Source organism: Atta cephalotes, assembly GCF_000143395.1.
Source record: "Atta cephalotes unplaced genomic scaffold scaffold00004, whole genome shotgun sequence".
Taxonomy (NCBI): domain Eukaryota; kingdom Metazoa; phylum Arthropoda; class Insecta; order Hymenoptera; family Formicidae; genus Atta; species Atta cephalotes.
The window spans coordinates 8,891,164-8,909,368 of record NW_012130068.1 but is presented as its reverse complement, the minus strand read 5'-3'; the positions used below and the strand labels follow the sequence as shown (position 1 = coordinate 8,909,368).

Genomic DNA, 18,205 nt, shown 5'->3' with positions numbered 1-18,205 from the left:
TACCTTAGAAACGTCCACATCGACTATAGCTGAAAATATAACAACAGTTAAAATGGAAACTGAGTTAACAGCGTCCACTACAAGTAAAGAAGTAGAACCAATAATGTGGTTAACTTTTGGTTCTACTGAAGAATATACTCTTCCCTCTTCAACAACTTTCAAAATTCCGACGGAACCACTTGAATATCTAACGATTCCTCCCAAGTACACGGCTATAGAATGGTTCACGGGAATCTGGGTCACCTCACCAAAATTCACTACAAAACCTAAAGAAATTCCAAAGATTGCATTAAAAAAGACTACAATTCCAGAAGAAGTTTCAGAGACTGAGACTGCCGTGGAAAAGTTAACTTCTTTTTTCATCTCATCAACGCTAACGACATTACCGGAGAGAGAAGTTATTGAAGTATACGTAACAACTATGAGTACTGCATCTTCTGAAATGGAAGATATTATCAAAACCGCTTATGAAGTTATCACTTCAGCGATTCTGGGAGAAGAGACTATTCCGAGTGTAACACCATTTATCACGTCTGAAGCTGAAACTGAACTTGTATTTACTACGATGAGCAAAAGTGAACGAGAACTGTTGAACGAGTTACTACAACGATTCGAAAAGCTCAAACAGTATGAAAAAGAGATGGCGGAGAGAGAAGAAAGGTTCAAGGAAAAAGAAAAACAGTGGGAAATAGAAAAGGAAAAATGCAAAAAAATGATGCAACGTACATCTGTGACATATGCTCCAGAAGAAACAATTATACCTTACACTATAGAGAAAAGCACATTTATCACATACATTACAAAAGGGACAGAGGAAATGCAAATTACAGATTATATAACTTTAATACCGTATGTTACTACATCTATCATGGATTTGTATAATATTGGTTTAACTTCAATTGAAACTACAACTTTATATGCTACCAAAGAAATGTATACTATAAGTTATGTATTCGAAACGACTCTATTTAGTATAACAGAGGAAACCATATCTGTGACATATACTACGGAGAAGACGGAGAAAGCAATAGAAGAGATTACATTTACGCCATACGTTATGGAAGAAATAGAGGAAGCGCCTTACACTACGGAGAGAAGCACATCTATTACATATCTTACAGAAGAAATAGAAGAGATACAAATTACGGATTATATAACCTTCTTATATATCACTACAGCTAGTGTAGATTTATATAGTATCGGCTTAGCTACAATTGAAACTACGACTCCTTATACTGTTAGAGAAATATATACTACGAGTTACATAACTCTTTATAGCGAACCTTTATTCGTTTCACCTACTATTACTAGTCCAACTACTATTACATTAGTCACCAGTAAGTTCATTACTTTACCTAATACTACATTTAGTAAAAGATTTGAAGAAATCAGTGTAACTTCAGTTACAACCCCTACGTGGTACACTACAGAAGAAACATACATAGCAACTTATACAGATATTTATGGTAAACCTTTATTCACTTCACCGGAATTAGAGTTTATAATCACTTTATCGACTATAGCTATTAGTACGACTACAGAGGTAAAATACTATGAGGAAATAAAAAAATTAAGAGAAAAATTGCGTAAGAAAGAGCGTGAATTAGAAGAGAGAGAAAAGATTCTATTGGAAAGAGAGAAAAGATTAGAAAAAGATATAATGGAATTTAATAAAAACGTGAAAGAATTTGAAAAGAAAAAACATCAATTATATCGTTCGAGACTATGCTCACAAGTTTATCAACGCCAGTGCCGCCGACTGAAAGAACTACTGTAAAAGCTCAATTAACAACGCAGATTAAAAAGATAACTGAAAAGAAAGAAAATCGAATGACTACAAAGATGGAAATTACTCAATATACAGAAATGAAAGATATCGAAGAAAAGGAAATAACGTATATTCCTGAAAAACCTGTCACGCAGGAAGAAGAAGAAATAATGACAAAACGAGTTTGTTTGAACGTTTTAGAAAATACAACGATTCCTTTCGATAAAAAAAGAAGAGATATTGTAACCAAAAAGATCTGTCTGCCGTACGTTCTGGAAAAAAAAGAAGAAGAAAAGAAATCAGTTGGTCGATTAAGTAGAAGACTTCTCGCTTTACCAAATACGAAGAAAATTAAAAGACCGAGATGGAATGTTCCATTCAATTTTCGGCATCGCAGAAGAGAGAAAGAGACTATTCGTAAGATTGACAATCTGCAGCTGTTGGATTATGACTGGCTGAGCAACGATATCACTAAGCCATTGCAATATTTTAAAGGTTTCACTAGAATTTATAGAAAAAAGAAGAAATTTCCAAAAAAGATTGCAATGCAAAAAAACACGACCGATGATTTTCAAAATAGTACTTCTCTATGTGAACAACGTTTTACAAATGTTTTTCATTATCATGAAAGTGTCTTCCAACCAACTGCAACGTTCATGTTGAATAGTAAAAAATATGAAAAAAAAAACGCATTCTTCAGGCACGGTTTGATTACCACAAGAAAAAGTGACTGTTACATTGACAACAAAGCAAGTATTCGAAAGAGAGACGTTTCATCGATAGAGAACAATGAACGGTCGAAGAAAAATACAGTCAATATTTCAAATGAAAAAGCAATAACTGCAGCCGATGAAATTTATACGATAAACGTACTGCACCTCAATTACGATGAGGATAAACAAACGCATAAAGTAATATCTGCTAAACCAGATGAAGACGAACTAACAGCAATTTTATTTGAATCAAATGATGATATTTATGTAACTAAATTTAGAAAAAATAAGAAAATCACAACGCCAAACTATAAGATTGAAGAAGAGAAAAATGAAGATAATGAAATATCAGACAAAATGGAAAAAAAAATAGAAGAATATAATGACTATATCGAGGATTTAGTAGAAGGTATATGCTAAAAAGATCTTAACTTTTCGAATATCAATATTTCTATGGGATTTCATTTTTTAATATTTATTTATGTTATAATACTATTTGTGTGCATTGCGCAAATAATCACATTCGGAAAAAAATATAATGATGGAAACTATAACAACTATAAGCTTTTTAGAATTAATATACGTAGTTGAATTATAATTGCAATTGTAAATTATAATTGCAATAACTATAACAGTTTATTCAACTATACATTAATTCTATAAAACTTGTATAAATTATTAACTTTATAGATGTCGCTATTCTTTTTTCTGTATAATTAAATTATACAGAATTCATTTTTAAGGTTTTATTGCAGTAGATATTAGAGAATCTATTTTTTGTATGTTATGACATTGTAACACATATATTTCTCTGTTTAATTTTTTTTAATATTATAGATTACATGAATTATAAGGAACATGAAACATCAACACAAATATATAATGGGAGATTATTAGATAATGGAAATAAGGATAAAAAAATGACAAAAAAAGAAAAAGAATTATTGAATCAAATGTGGCCTACTGAGAAAAATACAATGTATCATTTAGGCGGTGCTAGATTATGGGAGCTCGATTTTGTTACGGAATCCATAGTTGTATTATCTACGACAACTGATAAAAGTAAAACCATTGATAGATCGATCATTAGAACGACCTGTTTTGATGCTGTTCTTAAAAGAAATGACAAAATAAAATCTAATATATCTTATTATAAACACCACTTTAATAGCAATAAGATAACAAAACTTGTTTCTATTGAAAAACGAGATGTCAGTCTTGAAAACGTAACGAGAATGAATGCATTGCGTTACGAGTTAAGAACGAAGCAACCTAGGGTAGCAAAGAAATTAAAACGCGAATCGCAAAAGTACAAACCAAATCATTACAAGCAGCAAAGTTTCGAAAAGAAAAGAATAGTAAGACTTAACGATTTCCGATGTACCAGCGAAGATTCAACAGTGAAAAACCGCAAGCTATGCATTGCTAATACGAACAAATTGAAGCGTCAAATTGTTAGGCATGAAAATACAAACAAACACAAAAAGAAGCAACTAGCAAAATCGCGAACATCACAAAATTTACATTCCCTTCATAATACAGATAATGGTATTGTAAATAAAAAAAATGCATATCGTAAAACGACAACTGCCAATCAATATCTTCAAGTAGGGTCTACTGATAAGAAAAACAGTGAGAAAGTAATGCATTCTAATATCATAAATCATAAAAATAAATCAATATCTGCGTCGCATAAACAAAAAATCCATAATTGTTTTAATTGCATTTGTGATATCGCGAATGTAATTAACAATATAAGATCTGTACTTGACAGAACAAGCTTCTCATTAAACGAAATTAAGGCACTTAATTGCAGCGAATATAAAGAGATACAGGATAAAATAGTGATCTCAATGGATTCCGACATGGAGGAAGCCAAAGAATTTCCCCAATCGCATTACAACATTGAATCACTTAAGGGACAGAAATATATTAAACTAGAAGAACTAGAAGACAATTTGAAAAGCAACTCGGAACTTGACAGCGGTACTTCCATCGCAAGTTTTTCATCAATATTTAATATTAAACATGGCAATAATATAAAGAATTTTTTCCAGATAATGATGTTGTTTCATTACCCGGTCTTAATCTCAATTTACCCTGTAATCAAGACAGCAATAGTATCACATGGCTATCAAGCATTAGCAGACCGAGTTACACATGGAAAAGAACGGATGGTATTGCACTCTTCGGTGCGGCATCACATTGTTCTGTCATATTCGAATTCGAAAAGAAGCATTTCACAACAAAAGATGTCATAGATATAAGGCTCAATATCGAATAATTTATGATGTATAAAAGATGTTCCAGTAGTTTTACACGTTGAAAACACTATATATTTAAAAAATTGTTCATTGTTGAGTTTTGTGTCTATGACATATTTCTTGTTCTACATTACAAGTTACATTATATGTGAAAACTAACTCACCAGTCCAATCCAATTTTTCGTATAATTAATGTAAGATTCTTTCGATGAAATTTGGAACTTACGGAATCGTTCGTTGTAGGTTTCGTGATGGAAAATGGCGATTTGGAATTGCGAAATGTGAATGCGAAAGACACGGGAAATTACACCTGTGTCATGACGTACATGAGCCCCGATAATGAAGAATCCGTGGAAACCACTTACGAAATCCATTTGCAAGGTAAATCACTAATTGAAATTTATATTTCAACGAATTCGAAGTCGATAAATGATTCGTTGACCTAAAAAGAGATCTTTTACAGTTGTCACGCTGCCGAGGTATATTGTGCATGGAGAAAATCGTTATCATGTACGATCTTGTGACGAAGGAGATTTGGATGTGCTGGTAACATATTTACCTCCAAAATTGAATAATATTATATGCGAGGCAGATGTTTGCAACGCTTACGTCTTAACACCGTCTTGCTCCCGAAGTCAAGTACGTTTCCTTATGTACGTTTTCTTATGTTAGAGAAAAGTGTTATCGATAACTGACATAGATCTTCTAAAGAGATACTTCCTTATTTCTTAGAAAAACTAACTGTTGCAGTTTATTAGTACTGATAAAAATATGATTTGTTTAGATATTTAAAGAGATAAAAACTTATAATTCATATATTTGTAGCTTGTTTCTACACAAAAATCAGCTAAAAATGCAAAAATAAAATTTATGGAATTTTCTTTTGCGAATTACATAATTTATATTATTGATAATATTATATTGCTTTACATACTTGTAGTTTCCTAAATCAATTTTATTTTTGTCTTAATATGGATTTTATAAAATGCAATGTAAACCATCATCCAATGGCGACATTCCAAGACGGGCCTATCTCTCATGAGGTTTTCGTAACAATGGATTATTTTCCGGAATTAGATTGTTAGCCTAATATTCAACTTCCAGCTTGGAGGATTCATATATATATTCACAGATATATTCATAGATATATATGGAACCTACAATTTAATGCCAGATCCGAACAGCGCTGATAATCAAAAATTTCTTAATCACCAGATGGAGTCATTTTTGGCTACTTAATGTGAAAAATCGCGTATGATTGAATCCGAACATATCGCGATTTAATCGCATCGAATGGCAAATCACTCGACGTCTCGTAATGTAAAGCAGCATATTTATAAAACAGACTCTATAAGCTTATACCTTAGGGTCACTTTACGATTCGCCGATTAGCTTAATCGGCTGATTAGTCCAATAGCATTTACCGTCAAACGAAATGATAAATGCAATTGCCCAATTTCAATGGACTAATCGGCCGATTAAGCTAATCGGCGAATCGTAAAGTAACCTTTAATCTTTATAGTGTTGCATTATAGTATCAAATAGTCCTATCAAAACTGAAGACAATCGTATATTTATAAGAAAATCTTCAAAAAAAGAAACTCGCATTACATGTTTGCATTCTGCAAAACAACATAAAATACCTATGTATATGTTTATAAATGAATGAAAAACGTTTTATATAAGTGATAAGAGTCTAGAAAATATACATATTTATTTGTAAGTATTTGTGTAGATGGTTCTTATGAAAGAAAAAGAATAGGAATATGCGACATTATTATCTACTGTCATTTTGGGATCTATTTTGTCAGACTCTCATTTTTCATAATTTTTGCTTATCTTACGAAAAAGATAATTATTGCAAAATTATAAAAAGTATTACAAAAGCTGCTATATTTTCTGATAAAAGACACTTTCTAGTTTATATTTATGTTTCTAAAGTTTTATTTTTAGCTTCCGTTTAAGAAATATTGTCCAAAAACAAAATAGTTTCAATGACCTTCCTCTACTACATAAAATAAAATACATTCTAGACTCTTAATTTTGATCTAATAATGTGCGCTATTCTTGGTTATAGATTACAGTAAATATTCTGTTAGTGCCATCGCATATCGTTAAACTAATGACGGTCGATCTCAAACGCTGCAACATCTTCTGTCTTAAAGCCATTCAAGATAAACTTTCGCTGATACTGAGTAAAAATCTGCAAATCTTCCTCGGAAAGACTAGTTAGTCGACGAACATATATTTGTTTTACCTTGTCGCAACATACTCTCTACTTTTTTACAAATATAAAAATTAACTTCATTCTATTTTATCTGATTTTGTCTGTACACTATCGCTCAAAAATATTTATCCGTTCTTTATCTTTCTTAATTGAATGAAGAGAATTTTAATTTTTCTTAATCTTTTAGATGTTAGACTTGATAATAATACTTAATAGCTCAAAATTTTATATTCTATATATGTAAAGACAATATAGTAGAATTAGAATGAAATTTAAGAGTAAAAAACTATTAACATCGAGGTGAACAAAATACTTTTGAGTGGTAATGTATATTGTATTTTCATTAAAGTTTCGTTAAGTTACAAAGAATTTTTTAATTTTTCTGTTCGAAAGATATATTCTCTCTCTTTCTCTGCAGCAAAATATCTGTGATAAAATAATTAATGAATACTTATAATTTTATTAGATTAAAATAAAGGAATGTTGCGACTTTATATAACTCACAATACATCTCTATAGAGTTCTTTAACTATAGTTATTTTCAGATTGCCGCATTACGAGCAGAGACTGGTGCCGATCGTTGAAAAGTCGTCGTTCGCAAGACGGAAGAGAGGGAAAACCGATGCAAACGTATCCGCCGGAAAATCCAGTAATATCGGCTTATTCTCCAGCTGTCCAGCGGGATATGGTCTTCGTGATACACATTGTGGTAAGTGATTCGCATATCAGAAAAATCAATACGATATAATCAATTAATTAACAGCTAACGGATTTTCTTTCAGTTCCTTGTAACGTGGGCACTTATAGCGAGGACGGAATATCGCACTGTAAAAGATGCCCACCCGGTACGTATCAACCGAATCACGGTGCCAGAGTTTGTCGTACGTGCACTAATCCAACGACAAAAGGTTGTTACAATATGGTATGTATCCGATGCAATTTGTAAAATATATGCACAGTATGTGCATATACCTGAAGAGTTTCTAGACAAAAATTTTAAAAAATTAACGAATTCAGATATCAGCTTTTGTTCATATACTTATATTTATTGCTTTCTTACAATGTAATACGAATTAACTTCATCAATTCTATTTTGCCTGATTTTTTCTACACGCTATTGCTCGAAAGTATTTATCTACTTTGTCTTTCTTAAATGAAGAGAAGATTTAGGCTTTTATAATTTTCTCTTTTAGATATTATTAGGTTTAATAATGATATTTAATAGCTCAAAATTTTACATTTTACATATGTAAAGAAAATATGATAGAATTGGAACGGAATTTAGAATTTATAAAAATATATAATATATGTATTTCTTTTCCAAAATTATTTTTAATGATATCTGATGATGATGATAATGATATAAGTTACATTTATTAGTGTGGAAACTGGCATTAATCTTTAAGACAACTAACAAATAATTTTTAATATCAGTCTTTCACATTATTGCGGTAGTAAGTCATTTTCTCTCATAGCTCTGGAATTCTTTCTCCGCTGTAATGGTAACTTTGGCGAGTATTGGCGCAATACTGTCGATATGTTTGCTGTTACTATGGATAATCTGCTGCGCTAAGAAGAAATTCTACGTAAAGCGAATAGCTGGTCTTATTATTAGGGAAAATACGTTTGAAAAAGAGGTAAAATTATATAATATTAAATTTTAAGAAATAATAGAAGATAATCGATTCTTTTTATTTTACAGAAACATGTGGAGGAGCAACCGTTGATTAAAAATGCAAGTGAAAATGAAGATCAGCAATGGGACAGCGAGTACAGAAGCAAGAAAAAGAAAGGAAAGTTTTATGTAAATAAAAAACACCGAAAACAAAACGAAACAAAAAAATATAAAACGCACGTTCGTAAAATTCTTGAATAATACGATTAATTTTTTATCAATCTTAAAAATTCTCACGTTAAATTTAGCAGAATTTAAGTTAGTCCAAAGTTAATTTCGTTTTTTATTTCGCTATAGCTATACGAAGATGAATGGGGATCGCATCGTATAAAGAAGGTTCCAATAATTAGCCCAGACTCTTATCGATCTCATGAAGATTATAACAATCGTAAGCATCTTTTGATATATAAAACTTCCGATACTGTTTCTTCATATAAATGTTACGTTTTTCATGTGTATATAATAACTCTATTTTATGTAGATTATCCAAAGCGATCATATCGTAAAGGACCGTGCCTGCCAGAATGTGATTTTGATACATGACATATCTGTAAGAAAACTTACTGCGAATAATGAAGAGAATTACGTAATTTAAGAGAAACCTGTAAGATATTTTAGGCTCAATTATGAATTGAAAAACTATGTAATATTTATCCGATTACATGCATATATTTTTAATATATAACTATCCCTACTAAATAGCTATGTATTACATTAATCTTTGTATTAATTACATCTTTATATTGGAGATAACGTATATGTTATAAATAAATGTTGTATGCATATGTATATGAACATTTTGAGATATTATTTTAATTATATAATTATATAATTATATAATATAATAATAATTATAATACTATAATATAATAATAATATAATATAATAATAATAATTATATAATTATATAATTTCAACATTTTAGAAGTATCGATTACATTGTTCAATAAAAAATGACTTTTTTTCTAACATTGGAACGAGATAAATCATACATCCTAGTTTTTTGGATGCTAAATACAAATCCGATTTCCAAAACTCCATCACGTTACAATGTTGAGAAAACAGTTAGTGGCAGAAAAAAGTCGTTAAGTATTTTGTTGTATTAAATATATTATATATTTTATATTTAAAATAAATATATTATATATATAACTATATGTGACGTGCGGATGTTTTATTACAATTATGATATAAAGACAAAGGTATGCTCTTGCTCATATTTCCGAAAGTACCAATTCAGGGATTTGTTGTTCACCCAATATTAAACAAGGCTAAAATGATACATGGGGACACTCGGTTGATAGTTGAATGTAGTCCTAAACTGAAGGATTTTTAGGGCTATCGTAGACAAAATTCTGTAACAATAAAGCGTGGTCAATAAATTACCAATTCATCATCGCCACCAATCGCAATGTTCATGACATCAAATCAGAAGCATCACTAATTACTTGATGTTTCTTGTTTGTTTTAGAAATCCTTAGTTCCTCGTAGACATTCGTAATGAGACGTAAAGATGTTGTTTAAGGGCAGAGGATTTCCTGGTTTTTCAAATAAACAACGCTATTCTACGTCTCAATATGAATATTGACGAAAAACAAAGAATTTCTAAAATTTTGTTTCAATCTACATATTATAGTTTTTCGTAAAAACTTTCCAGGGTTGTATATACTTTTTAAAAGTATTTTAAAAATATTTTGAAATTCATGTTCCGTTGTCAACGGAATTCGAAGCCCTGATTACAATATTATAAATAAAGTATTTCTGATGGGAATATTTCAAATTTTTTAATATTTTAAAATATTAAAAAATTTAAAATATTGATTTGGAAACAGGACCATTTACTTGAATAAATCAAATTAATACCAAAAGCACCGGTTACGGTTAAAATTAGATATTGAGAATAATATACATTTACAGAAAGTATTTTACATAAAGTAATAATGTAATCTTTTTACGGACTCTCCAATTCAAAACCAAATAGAATCCAAAATCTGGGCAAATAGATATCACTATGATTCTTGAATAAAGAAATTTAAAATTATATTTTGCGTACTAATTACCACGCTGATTCTCATTTGCCCGGATTTTGGATTCTATTTTATATAAAGTCGGAACATTCATTTTTTTATTAAGATTCGATATTTATCTGGACTATCTGGAATTAATTTTTCTTTACAGTTTAATTTGCAGTTTATTTGAATATTTATAAAAATTATATTTATGAATAAGTCCCATATGGGATTTGGTTCTTCTTGGCGTGCTATTTTATTTGTGCGTTTTTGTCGTACGATAAATATAGAACAAAGAGATCCTCGGATCTCTCTATCCCATAGCCAATCAACAAGCTTGAAAAATTTGTCATACAACAAAAACGTACGAATATCATCCTTATGCGTCAACGATGTTAGGAAAAATTTGCGAAAACATAGAAAAACACCTATTTTACAAATTTACCTATTTTACAAATGACATGATTCTATTTCAAATATAAAATGAAAATGGTTTTCGAAAAATCATTTAAAATAGAAAATGTAAAATGCTATTTCCATTTACATACATATTTAAAATGGAGCTATTTTAAATATTATCCAGTCCTGATGATTTGAACACTTCGAACATCGCCATTGCTCGCTCGTCTCTTTTTCTGGTGAATTAATGAACCTTGGTATCAAGCGGTCATAGAGAATGTGAGATCTTGCAAGTGATAGTTCTATTGCAAAGCCTCAGATAAGTTTAGAATCTCTCTCTCTCTCTCTCTCTCTCTCTCTGATTAATTGATTTAATATCTATACATTAGAGATTATTTCAACATTTGATATTGTATTGGATTGTTCGGAAAGTTCGTGCCAATTTTGAAGGAAAATTAAAACGTAGAAGATTAAAATTTTTAATTTATTATATTTAAATCTTTCATTTATTATATTTAAATCTTTTGCGGCACTAACTTTCCGGACGACCCAATATATCAAGTAGCAAGAATATGTTCTGATTGATCTCTTACTTTTTCTTCTTATTAATTTGAAACGTTGTTCTATTAAAATTATAATTAATTTATAAAACAAGGTTTAAATAAATTTGATTAATCTTGTATAAGAAAAGTAAATTCTCTTATAAGAAACATTATTTCAACATTATGGGTAAGTTTATTGCTATTTCTATTTCCGTCAGATTACATAGATCTAAAGCAATATCCTGATTGACTCATCGGCTCAAGTTTACACTTTACGATTACTGTTACGGAATTTTGTCTGCGGTAGCCCTTAATTAAACCGCTAAATCCGAATAATTAATAAATTCAATATGGCGAATTTTAAAAATTTCAAAAATATTCGAAAAAAATTTGAATTGTTGCGAAAATTTATGTATACAAAAGTCTTTCTAATTTTGAATTTGTTAATTTTGACATTCGATTCGTATTTAGTCTAAAAATCCCTTAAGTTTAAATAAATATAAAAACTTGAAAACTTTTTACATTTAGGAAATCGTTAATAACCTAATTCACAGTTTTTTCACAATAGATCTTACATTTAACCGTATCTCATTAACCATAGTCAACATGAAAAATTCTTTTTAAGAGTTGAAAGTCCTAAGAACATGTTTGATTGCAATAAAACTTCAATACATTACATATTATTACAATATGACAAAGTAACCGAAAAAATAACTTTTTGCAACTTGAATTATCAATTCAAAACGATAGAAAGCCAATGTAAGCCAGTCATAGGTTCGTGTGCAAGAATTCTTATATGTGAAGTGAAATAAAAATTGCAGACATTTCGATTCTTATTACTGAGTCGCCTTCAATACAGAATTGAAATATATTTTACTTGCTGACTTACATTCGCTTTCTACCTTTTCTGCAATTTTAACTATCAATTTCTCAAAATTGTAATGTGATGAAACAATTTGGAAATTACATTATTTGTATTTATTGTAAAAAAAACTGCAGGAAATGACTAGTCTTATTTTAATATTATTTTTGTTGAAGTATTATTAATTTGCTACGTATTTCATTCACGTTTTTTTTTTTATCAAATGTTAAATGAGAAAAATGATATTTATAAATACTTATAAATACCTTCTTATACTGAAGATTTGATATACTAGTAACTTTCTATTATCTTAATTTCAGCATTGTATTTAAAGAATGGTGATTGATATAATTAAATTAATAAAAATAGTAATTAATATTCACATCATATATGTTTATACATGTATTGCTGAAATTAAGATAATTCAATAAAAAATTATTAATTATCCTTATCAAGTTCACAATGTAAATTAGCCAACTGCAAAATAGAACTCAACTCTAGTAATGCAAGGAAGAAAACGAAATGAGTAATAAATGATGTAGAAAATGAATTTAATACCTGATGGTATTCCAGATGATTATATTATTAAGATTGTAGAATTGAAAATTCACAATAAAAATGATATAATCTTAAAATAAGCTTCTATATCTGATAGATATCAGATATCAATAAATCATCTTTATTATAAACACATACATTTTCTATTACATTATTCTAGCTAGTAAATAAACTGCTCACAGCATTGATGTAGGATATCATACTAGTCTGATGCAGTCATGTAATCTGAAAAACAGAATGATAATTAAGAGTAATATTTTTATCAATTAATCAAAAATATGTATTGATGTGTATCCACAAATAAAAACCAAGGAATTTATTATAAAATACCTGATTCGCAAGGCGACACAACGTACTGAAAATTTATTTTTTCAACTGATAACGGACCATGAACAAGGGAAGGGAAAATGGGATGCCAAGAAAAACCATAAATCCAAGTAGCAGAAAGTGCCTATTTTGCAAGCTGAAGGGCATGTTCTATAAAGAATATCATGATTAAATATCCAATGGCCGCTTCATACATCAGGTTGTTATGCAATTATATTATATATATATGCGAATTTGTACTCACATATCCAGGAACGCCATCATAAGGATTGTGATGCATGCTCCTACGAATCGCGCTCGTTGTAAATCTTCTCACCTGGTGAGCGATCGAATTTGCTGAATTTATCATATTTGAGAATAAATGCTCGACCAAACCACCAAAACTAAATTTGTTGATTTGTTCCTACGTTACCCACTATTGCGCACTCGTGCACATACACAATTACACATATGTACAGATATTAGGCATGGTAACTACAGATAACGGCCAGTGTTGCCAAGTTATTTTGATATAGAACCAGAGAGAAGTTTGAGAGCGGTTATGCTCAGGATTTAGCTGTTACTTTATTTTGAAGCGCCTCTATGTTCACAAAATGTGAATATTGAACTATGTAACTAATGTCCGGTCGATAATGTCCACGATTTTTTGATTGTGTTCTTCGCTATATCCACGAATTTCGGTTCGTTAAATAGACAAAATTGTAAGTTGCTTATAATAAAACTTGTTATAAACGTCGGATTAATTGTTCGTCTTTGTGTCTTCCACACACAGTGCGACATAGTGATCATGTCATCTTTAACTTTGTTTAACACAACAAGGATGTAATGATCCATTGTGTCATTTGTGTCGCTTGTTGAAAGGCACTTTATCTAACGGACCGAAATTTTTGGACATAACGAAGAATATAATAAAAAAAATCGTGAAAAATTATCCGATTGAACATTGACTAATTCAATGTTCACATTTTATGGACATAGAAGCGCTTCAAAATAAAGAAAGAGGTTCCACACAATAAAAGGAATAAAGAACAGAGAACAGAGAATAAGAATTTCAACCTATCAGAAATCATATATTATAAAATACACAGTTTATGATAGGTTGAAATTTTTATTCTCTGTTTTCTGTTCTTTGTTCCTTTATTGTGAGAAGTCCCTAACAGCTAAATAACCGCTCTCAGGTTTCTCTCTGATATTTCTGAATATTATGGAGAATATTATAGAGAATAAGAGGCTGAACTAGGCTTTGAAAAGTGTGGTCAAAATCAGGTTTCTAAAATTAGCATTGGTGATGCTCTATAGGCGGCATTCGAATCGCAAAACTTCTTTCATAAACGCTTACGCATGTCAGAAAGAAATGTGGTAAATTGTCATTAAAATTGATGCATAGTTAATGCTACGTGATTACATCTATTTTTTGACTCTGTCAATAAAATCGTATCATCAAAAGTGAATGTGATTCGTGTCTGTATATCCACTACAATTTTATCGACTGTATCAGAAAATGGATGTAATCACGTAGTTCTCAAACCGAAAATGGATGTAATCAAGTAATTGAATATGGATGATTTCAATAAAAAAGTAAAAGAAAAAAGATCAGTCTCTCTTAGGTTCCTTTTTGATTAAACCCAGAAAGAATTAAAGAAAAATGAAACGGATTCATCAAAAGCCGCCATTTTCAGTTTATCCCAGGAGTTATAGTAGAAACATAAAGATGACTTTTTTATGCTGATCCTCATTTGAATGCTCATTTTTAGCAAAATAGATCACGTGATCAAAATTGATGCTTGATATTCGTTAATTTCTATGAAGTGATTTATTTTGACGTCGAAAATGAGCATCGAGCATCAGCATGAAAAGGCACCTTAAGAGAATATACGTTGTCGCATACATTAGTATAGTACCACTCTAATATTGTGTACATGTACAGCCAGTCACAGAAAGGTTCTCTTTTCTGATTGGTTCTGCCATTTATAGTGCACTTCCGCAAATGCATATATGTACAGCCGGTCACAGAAAGTAGGATACAATTTGCTCACCGAGCGATTGGTTCTTACTAATGGATCTAACTATTTTATGTTCAATCGTTCTATGAGCAAGGCTGAGTTCCGAAATCTATCGAAAAATGTGTTGCAACTTTCTGTGACCAGCTGTACACATATATACGTATTTGGGAAGTGCACTATAAATGGCGAACCAATCAGAAAAGAGAATTACATTATCCGCTCTACTCTCCCTTGATTCTCTCTGGCCAAACTTATAACATATACTATACATATTGTAGAAAAGTATATGGATGCTGGATCTATCTTGGGTACGTTTTGATATTTTCTTTTAGTGCTGAAACTATATATGTTATGTATAGATTTCTAGCTATAGATTTCTAGCACTAGCAGTGAATATCGGAATACATTCTTTATAGATCTATGATGAAAACCATCGACATATAGTACTGTAGCAGGATTCTTTAAACGTTTTATCGATGATTGTCACTATCGTTAACTAGCCAATGACAGGACTATCGAACTATAAGAAGAAAGCTCATTAGCTATCACTAATTAACGATTGTGACAATTGTCAATAAAACATTTAGAGAATCCCGCAACTGGATGGAACATGCGGCGAAATTTTTCAGATTTTTCATTTTAACGGATCTATCTTTTTCTTCTTCTTGACGAATGGACTGGCATCTAACAAGAATGGAACTTGAGGCCATTGAGTGTCTGCGAAGAATTGAACAAATAAAAAAAAAATTGGAATGCAATGCACCGGCCATCCCAAACCGGGCAAATGTAACAAAAGATGATGCAATTAAAGCAAAAATGAAAGCCTTCCCTCTAGACACTAGGCGTCTGCGCCTACGAAACCGCTGCTTCGGCGCCGTACGGACGAATAAAGGGATTGTCGGTGGTGTAATATAATTGCACAGTTAAAACCACGGTCACGTTTTTAAAAAAAATGGTGATGCAACATCCGAAGCACTAGGCGAGATGCACGTCCAACCCACTCGAGTAAACTCACAAGACTCTTAACGAATCTAGAAAAAGTAAAGTAAATACATAGACGTAGTATCTCTAGACCGAGTGTATAGCAATTGCACACAAACGACATGAGTCAATTGCGCATAAGCTAATCACAGTGCTAGAAAAAAAAAATAAAAAGACTTCCTACAGAAGTCGCTGTAATAGTGGGCAATTGTTACAGATTCTTTCAGATTTACGTGCGATACCTGCAGAAAACTTAACTCGTACGACACCTGGGATTGGAGTCAGCGCGTCACGGCTATGTCGAGACTCCCAGTGCGCTTGTGGGATGTAGGTCTCGACAAGCAACTAGTCGGAGTGAGCGACTATCTACGCTCTAGCTATGCAGGCTGGTTCCGAGCTTGTAACACAGCTCACTCGTCGGGGCCAAGACCTTTAGCCAGCATGTAGCTATCAACCATTACCCCCGCGATGGTCCTATCCATGATTGGACGTGGGTAGTTGCCCAGTCCTCGCGATACCAATTTCGATCATTGGTCAGATCTTCGTAGAATATGGTACTTCTAATTTGCGCCGCCGACACTGATCGGCCAATGCTTCGGGAGCCGCCGGGGATGCTTCATATAGGAATTGCTCAATCCCGGGTCTCGAGGATGGGAGCCAAGCTTTCAACCTGATCAGCCTCTTTTCTGCGAAAGCTAATATATTGGCTTGTCCATAATCCTGAGACAATGAAGTAATCAAATAGCTTCTTGCCTATCGGAACAAGTCGATTTTATATGGGGTCGGCAAAACTCGAACTCGGAACGGTAAGTCACGAATTGAACGCACAAGGCGTGTAATCACAGACGCCCGAGGGCAATTGCTACAGTGTGCAAGTGAACCACTCCCACTAGACCGAGCATTCGAGGAGGAAGGTCCTCATTTAAAATTACGCAATTAAAAGGACGCACTCATGTTTGGCCAGGAGCGGTTCCCTTGCACACTGTAGCAATTGCTCACTGCCAATCACAGCGACTTCTGTGTAGGGAGTTTTTTATTTTTTTTAGCGCTATGAGATTGGCTTGTGCGCAAATGACTCATGTGCAATTACTATACACTCATGTTGACCCAGATTTTCTTTCTCGTTTCGCGCATGCATGAGAGAAAATGTACCTGAGTATCGATTATGTATCTTTTTCCCTAAGGCGAAAATATGAAAAAATGAATATTTTTTGTATGTGGATATATGTTCATATATACATAAAAATTTTCACTTTTCACCTTTTCGCTCTACGAAAAAAGATATGTAGAAGATAATCAATACTCTGGGCCAATGAGTACGTCCTTTTTTAAATGAGGGCTACCTCCAAATTTCTGACAATGCTCGGTCACAGTATAAGTACATACAATATGGACACTGAGCGTCGGCACCTTTGATGTGAGTTCCAGGTCACATAACTCGCCGCCATGTTGTGGATTGGAAAATCGCTTATAAATTTGAGTTTTTATAAAGCTACAGAATGATTTTTCTAAATTAAAAAAAGACATAAAATTCGGTCGTGTCATGAAATTTATAGTGAATATATTTTTAAATCAGAATTATATAATAATATATAATAAAATGTTAATAAACTCATTATGTAAAAATAATATTCACATTAATAATAATAATAATAATACTAAACAGTAATAAGTAAAATAAAAATGATAATTGATTAAAATATATGAAATAATATATAAAAATTGTAATTAAAGTTGTAGTAATGAAGTTGTAATTTAATAATATACGTACACGCACGCACGCACGCACGCACACACACACACACACACACACACACACACACACACACACACACACACACACACACACACACACACACACACACACTACTACTTTA

General features: G+C 31.6%; 1 protein-coding gene and 1 long non-coding RNA gene across 2 annotated transcripts; one reads left to right on the top strand and one right to left on the bottom strand.

Moving 5' to 3' along the window:
- The first annotated feature begins 3,434 nt into the window (after positions 1-3,434).
- On the top strand, positions 3,435-9,190 carry LOC105626210. Its single transcript, XM_012207515.1, has 11 exons — positions 3,435-4,467; positions 4,539-4,673; positions 4,989-5,126; positions 5,209-5,384; positions 6,823-6,973; positions 7,508-7,681; positions 7,755-7,894; positions 8,448-8,609; positions 8,675-8,827; positions 8,945-9,035; positions 9,129-9,190. The coding sequence occupies exons 1-11, from the start codon at positions 3,435-3,437 to the stop codon at positions 9,188-9,190; spliced, it is 2,415 nt and encodes an 804-aa protein (XP_012062905.1).
- A 3,904-nt stretch (positions 9,191-13,094) lies between these two features.
- Positions 13,095-13,835, bottom strand: LOC105626074. Its single transcript, XR_001046527.1, has 3 exons — positions 13,589-13,835; positions 13,348-13,494; positions 13,095-13,242 (listed from the first exon to the last, which is right to left on the bottom strand). It is a non-coding gene; the product is annotated as an uncharacterized LOC105626074 (long non-coding RNA).
- Positions 13,836-18,205: the final 4,370 nt, after the last annotated feature.

Coding starts and splice junctions, on each gene's coding strand:
- LOC105626210 (XM_012207515.1), top strand. CDS start 3,435: ATGTGGCCTACTGAGAAAAATACAATGTATCATTTAGGCGGTGCTAGA. Junction 4,468..4,538: donor CAACTCGGAACTTGACAGCG/GTACTTCCATCG, acceptor AATTTTTTCCAG/ATAATGATGTTGTTTCATTA. Junction 5,385..6,822: donor CGTCTTGCTCCCGAAGTCAA/GTACGTTTCCTT, acceptor TCTTGGTTATAG/ATTACAGTAAATATTCTGTT.